This window comes from Tachyglossus aculeatus, chromosome 5, assembly GCF_015852505.1.
Source record: "Tachyglossus aculeatus isolate mTacAcu1 chromosome 5, mTacAcu1.pri, whole genome shotgun sequence".
Lineage (NCBI taxonomy): Eukaryota > Metazoa > Chordata > Mammalia > Monotremata > Tachyglossidae > Tachyglossus > Tachyglossus aculeatus.
The window spans coordinates 38709043-38715695 of NC_052070.1; the positions used below are offsets into that span (position 1 = coordinate 38709043).

General features: G+C 51.1%; 1 protein-coding gene across 1 annotated transcript; it reads left to right on the forward strand.

Moving 5' to 3' along the window:
- The first annotated feature begins 1180 nt into the window (after positions 1–1180).
- CAMK2N1 (calcium/calmodulin dependent protein kinase II inhibitor 1) lies at positions 1181–3497 on the forward strand. The gene is made up of 2 exons (XM_038746639.1): positions 1181–1388; positions 3157–3497. The coding sequence occupies exons 1-2, from the start codon at positions 1223–1225 to the stop codon at positions 3225–3227; spliced, it is 237 nt and encodes a 78-aa protein (XP_038602567.1). The 5' UTR covers positions 1181–1222; the 3' UTR covers positions 3228–3497.
- Positions 3498–6653: the final 3156 nt, after the last annotated feature.

Sequence of the window (6653 nt, forward strand, 5' to 3'; positions counted from 1 at the left end):
CCCAAAAGAGAGAGAGGAAAGGTCACATTCATTCATTCATTCAATCGTATTTATTGAGTGCTTACTGTGTGCAGAGCACCGTACTAAGCGCTTGGGAAGTCCAAGTTGGCAACATATAACACATAAGTTGGTCACAGGGGAAAGGCCAGCAGCCTCCCCCTCTCCTACTCCCACCAGGCTTGGCTCTGCTGAGGAGCAGGGGTGTCCCAGCCCGGAAGACGGTCCCAGGGTCAGGCCAAGTAAAAGAGGCCAAAGTTTTTGGCAGCTGGGGAGGCTGGTAGTTGGTCCTTTCCAGAGCCAGGAGTAAACACGGAGAGCCCAGAGCTGTGGGGACGGGGCCCTGGAAGGGGGAGGAGAGGAGGGAGGAGGCTAGTGGAGGGGAAGGAGATGCAGTGAGGCTGTGGAAGGGAGAGATTCCCCCCACCCAGGACGTGGGGAGGAGAGGTGGGGGTGCCCGGAGAGACCATTCTGCAGGAAGCTCTCTCCCTCTCAGCCGGAGAGGGGCCAAGTTTAGCCCATCGTGACGTTACTCATCTTCCAGGGATAACTCTCTCCCTTCCCCCCCCCCCCCCCTTCTCCTCCCTGCCTGTGCATCTCTCTTTCCCTGTCTCCATCAGCTCCCCCTAACTACCACCAGCATCAGCAGGAGCATCGGGAGAAGCGGGTCCACTCTCATCCCCTGGGTTGGCCCATCCCCTTCCCACCCCCTCCTCTCTGGGAGGGGATCCCCCCCTCCTCCTTCCCCTCTCTCTCCTTTACCTCCCCCCCCCCCAACCCAAGGCAGCCCACGCCCCCTCCACTCCCTCCAGCAGCAGCCAAGCACAGACAGGCAGGAGGAGGAGGAAGAGGAGGAGGAGGAGGAGGAGGAGATGTGCCTGAACCTTGGTGGGGAGGAATCCACTGGGCTGTGCACCGTCCAGACAGAAGCAGAGAGAGGACCGTGAGAGCTCCGTCTCCCTCTCCCTCTCCTCCTCTGTCCCTCTGGGTCTCTGGGCCTCCTGGTCTCCCCCTCCTCCCCTGGCTCTTTGAGGCCGGGGTGTCCCCCCACCCCCGAGGCTCCCCTCGGACCGCCCCTCTCCACGCTCCAGCGCTGACCCTGTCCACCGGCCGGGAAGGAGGTGGAGGAGGAGGAGGAGGAGGAAGAGGAGGTGGAGGAGGAGGAGGAGGAGGAGGAGGAGGAGGAGGAGGGGGAGGAGGAGGCGCCCAGCCACCAGGAGAGAACATGTCGGAAGTGCTGCCTTATAACGAGGAGAAGCTGGGCCCCTATGGGGACGGGGGAGACGTGGGGCAGATTTTCACCTGCCGCCTCCAGGACACCAACAACTTCTTCGGGGCGGCGCAGAACAAGAGGCCGCCCAAGCTGGGGCAGATCGGCCGGAGCAAGAGGGGTGAGTGACCCCCTTTCCCATCCCCAGCCCCCCCATCTCCCCCTCCCCATCCTCCCATTCCCATCCCCATGCCCCCATCTCCCTCTCCCCATCTCCCCATCTCCCCACCCCCGTCCCCATCTCCCCCTCCTCATCCCCCATTTCCCCATCTCCCCATCCCCCCATTTCCCCTCCCCCATCTCCCCATCTCCCCATCCCCCTCTTCATCTCCCCTCTCCATCTCCCCCCTCCATCACCCCATTCCCATCCCCATCTCCCCATCCCCATCTCCCTCTCCTATCCCCCATTCCCATCCTCATCTCCCCCTCTCCCCCTCTCCATCTCCCCGTCCACATCCCCCCTCCCCCTCCACATCCTCATCCCCTCATTCCCATCCCCATCTCCCCCTCCCCATCTCCCCCTCCTCATCCGCATTCCCAATCCCCATCCCCCATCCCCCCCTCCCTCTCCTTATCCCCATCTCCCCATCCCCACCCCCCTTCCCCATCCCCGGGGACCGACCTGGGACTTTGAAGGGGCGACCCCCCGGCCGGGAGACGGAGGGAAAGGTGGGGAGGGGGCAATCATCCACTCCATCGTATTTATTGAGCGCTCCCTGGGTGCAGAGCGCTGGTCTAAGCGCTTGGGAAACGGGCGGTGCACGGGTTCTGCCTTTCTTTGCCTCCAGAGATCTGTCTCCCTTCGGGAGGCTCGGCTGGGCCCGGTCACCCCCTTCCCCACCTCCATCACCTCCCCCTCCCCCCCCCCCCCCAAACTTTTCTCCTTTTTTGCTTTTTTTTTGGTGCAGTGTGACCCCGGGAGGCTGCGGGGAAGGGGCGTCCCCGGAGGGGAGAATCCCACCCCATTGCAGATGTGCGGGGGGTGGGAGGGGGGGGGAGTCCCACATCTGGGCTGAGAATCAGGCCTCCTCTCCTTCTGGCTTGCTTTTGGCCAAATTTCCACCTGGGTGACCCCCTTTTCCCCCGGGAGGGGAGAAGGACAGGGGCAGCTGAGAATCAGGTCTCTTCTTCTCTCCTTCTGTCTTTGTTTTTGGCCAAATTTCCACCAGGGTGACCCCCCTCTCCCCCTGGGTTTGGAGGGGAGAAGGCCAGGGGTCAAGCCAGGGATGGGGAGAAGGAGGATGGATGCAGGAGGGCAGACCCGCGTACAAAGAGACACAGAGAAAGAGAGAGATCCACAAAGGCCACTGATTTTTTTTTTCTTCTCTGGGGGAGATTAGAGATCCCCTCTGCTCCCCCAGCCCAACCAAACCAGGGCCAGTGGGAAAAATCCCCGGGGGCAAGTGCTTGTCTTACTCCTAGCTCCCCAGGGACCCCCTGGCCGCGTTATAGTGGAGCAAAACTGACCCATCACATACAGCTGTTTGCTTCTTTTCCCCAGCACACTGTATCTGATGAACCCTTTATGAACATAACTAAGCTCTTGTGGGGGTGGGGAGGGTTGCTCTTTCTGTTGCTGCCCCTGATGCCTTTCATTATGACCATTATTATTATCTCTTTCCTGTTTTCTTTTCCTGGGCTTGGGGATTTTGCAAGATTCCAGGGGATCGGAGCCAGTTTCCTGGATAGTAGACTCAGAAAGGGCCGAGAGGCAGCTTGCTGAGCATGGAAGGGGGAAAGATTTCCCCTTTCAGCCATGCGAAACAAACGAACGAAAAGAAAATCCTCCAAAAAGAAAATCCTGCCCCAAATGGGAGGGGTGTTGTGTGGAGCAGCAGGGAGCAGACAAGGTTACTCTGTATTTATCATTTTGTTTTTCTGCTTTACAGTTGTTATTGAAGATGATAGAATTGATGACGTGCTGAAAAATATGACAGACAAGGCACCTCCCGGTGTTTAAATCCCCCAAAGACACTGAGATGAGGGAGAAAAAATAATAATGATTACAACGTAACACGTTATTGGCAAAAAAAAAAAAGCACTTTGAAATCTTCATTACTAGCCTGCGATTCACAATGCAACCAACAACCTGTATCTTAAATCAGGCTTGGAGACTGAAGAGGTGTGAGAAGGATAGCAAGGAACATGGCTGTAGGGACCTCTGCAAAAAAAAAAAAAAAGAAAAAAGAATAATATATATATACATGATGAAATAATAAAGTATCAGTTGCAGCTATTTGTCTAAATTAATATCCGTTTCTTTTTATATACAGTGAATATCGCACAATTCTAGATCTGGATTTCAAACCACTCAAATAATGCAGCAGCAACTACACGGTGTTTTGAGACTTTGGCATTCTTTGCTAATCTGGCTGTTCCAAATAAACACCTTGTTTACATGATTTAATCTTGCAAAAATGATTCCGTGCACTTGGATGTGAAATGCTGTCCGTTTAATTTTTTTATGTTGATATCTTTGGATGTAAAAAAAAGACTTATATATATAGATATTCTATTTCATTTTAGGCACATTTTAAGGTATTGATGGAATGTGTGAACCACAAAACTTTTATAAGGAATGACACATAGGAAGAATTATTGTTTTATTTTTAAATGAATTGTAAAGCTTGTATTTCTTTGTTGCTGCAAGCAACCTGCTCAAGTTAATGCAAATGGACACATTTTATATGTTAAAAATAAGCTCAGCTTTTTCTAATTCCCATGCAGTCTGTTGTGTGAGCAACCCTGTTTTTTCCCGATATTGTGGCAGTTTATTCTCTTTAATAGACTGTAAAATATGTAATCACAAGAGTGCCAAATATCTTGAAATGCCAAAAGGCAGTTTGGTTTCTTTTCTCTTTTTTTTTGTGCTCTCTGAGTCCATGTAAAGTAATGCTTTTGGTCTCTTTTCTGTTATTTATAGGGCTCTCTCTTAAGGCAGAACAGCTGCTTATTTTGCATGATATTTGCAAAAATGCCTCTTGCGTGAGGAAATCTTTTACCGTTTTTGTTTGCAACTTTGGATGACAGACCTCGAGAGGTTGTTTTTCGTTTCTCTTCTTTTCTTAATTCAATATTGTGTATGTTGCACCTTTAACCACTATACAGGGCTATTTCTGCAATGTACAATAAAAAAACGATCCATTCCTGTGTCTAACCTCTTTTTTCTTGTCTTGCTTCTGAACCTGCAGCCTGCATGCCGGCTGGTTGAAACACAATGAGGATACATATGGCTTTCTGTCTGAGGAAAGCTGTTCCGTGGTCACTGCCGGCAGATCCCAGAAAGGAAAGGAAAAAGGATGGAGAGACACAGCTTTATTCAGGGTCTCCCTGCAGGGTGGTTGCTGGAAGTACTCAGATTCAGATTATTTAACTGATTTGGGATCTCCCACTCCTTGGGATTTCAGCCATCGGCAGTGGGTGAGGAGGGAGGGACGGGACTTCCGTGATTATTATTATATATATATATATATATCTTTTTTTTTCCTTTGTGTGCGTCCCTGCAATATCTGCTACGGCTTGTGCCAGCGTCCTCTCAGCCGAGAGCCGCAATCCTAGCCATTGTGTCCCAAAAGCACCTCGCCGAGGCACTAGTTTCCCTGAAAGCAATGTCGAAAAGGGGGAGAATTTCCCCATCCCTAAGAAAATTCCCACTGGACCTGGCTTGTTTCTTTCTCTCCCTCCTCGCCTCCAACTCCTACCCAAAGGAGCCCACTCCGGCCATCTCGGTTTCCCCGAGAGGGGTAGGACGGGAGAGATTCAGCTCCTACCCTGAAATGTTTTCCTGGCTTGTTAGGAACCTGGTGGATCTGCTGCTACGCGGAGCCTTTAATGTGTTTGTTGTAAAACTGTCAGGCTGGAGAGTCACAACACACGGCTCACAATGACAGGAGTGCCGAATGTGACTCAGCCATCAGGTGTGACAGGCTGCGGAGGAGGAGAGTTAAAGGGGTGGCAGGGGGAGGTGGGGGCTCTGGCATCCTCACCCGGCTCGCCCGCCAAGGACGATGGCAGTGGCCCCCAGCTGCTGAAAGAATAATCCCAGAGGGGATCTTCATAATCATATTAGTCCACGATGATGATCGCGAAACGGGAAGCGCCTTCCGACTGGGTGATTTTAGAACCCATTGGGTGGTAGTGCTGACTTTCGCTCCCCTCTCCAGTCTGCCTCTTTCCCCTCTGTCCCCATGTTCTTCCCTGAGCAAGGAAATTACCGAGGGGGTAATGAGATATTGGGGACATCATCTGTCAAGAGGAGGTGTCAGGGAGCAAACAGTCTTCCACCAGAGCCTCAGTCAATTGATCGATTAATGGTTTTTATCGAGCGATCGCTGTGTGCAGAGCACTGTACTAAGTGCCCTAGGAGTGCACATCACCACGGCTAGACACGAACCCTCCACACAAGGAGCTTACAGTCTGGTGGGGGAGACAGACATGAAAACGAACGAAAATATCGGAGCAGCAAACACTTGGCACATCTGTTTTCCCGCCAATAATGACCAACAAGGCATTTTCTTGAATTCGCCGGTGTAAAGGTCTTTGGGTTTATTTTTTCCAAGCCCACACCCGGTTCCTGTTTTGGCCAGGCTCATTCTGCACAATAGACTTCTGACAGTGGGTCAGAAGGGAGACTGTAGGCAGGGCTTTGGGTCGGGGAAACCAACAAAGCCGGGATTGTCAGAATCGGCGGGGTCCATTGCTGCTTCCAGGCTAAGGGGCGGTTTTGCCCGAGCGCCGTATATTGAAATATCACCTTAAATGATACCGGCTCTTCGTATGGATGGACGTACCCTGCCGTCTAAGCTTCAGCATCTTCTGAGCTCTCTACTTAGTGTAATATAATATGAATCTTTAAATATACTATAATATCAGGTAAACATTTGTAGAGAAGGTAATTTGGGAACGGGGACGAATATGGGCTGATATCAAATTATGCCAAGGGCAGAGGATGTTTGAAATATCTGTTCGAGGACCAATAAATATGGAAAAGGTTATTAAAATCCAAAGGGGATGTGCAGATTTGTATTTCTTCCCTTATCGATCGAGAATCAAGGACTGCATCATTCAAACTTAACTAATTGAATGCCTGTAATAAACGTAAATCTTTATGGATTCTGTTTTATATGGCCTGTCATGGCTGACAGCCTGGAGGAATAAAGCATGCCTCCAATGGGAATTGGCAAATAAAGTTTTAAAAGGCAAGAGACTTGTAAGTGACTGGTGTTGCAGAGACTCCAGAGATGATGAAAGAAGGCCAGTGAACTGAACTGGCAGGGACCTGGGGCTCTGAGCTGGTTTTCCTAGAATTCCAGTCAAGGCCGTGGATCTGTTCTGGGCTGTGTATTTTTATTTATTTACAAAGGCATTTATTAAATGCTCACTATGG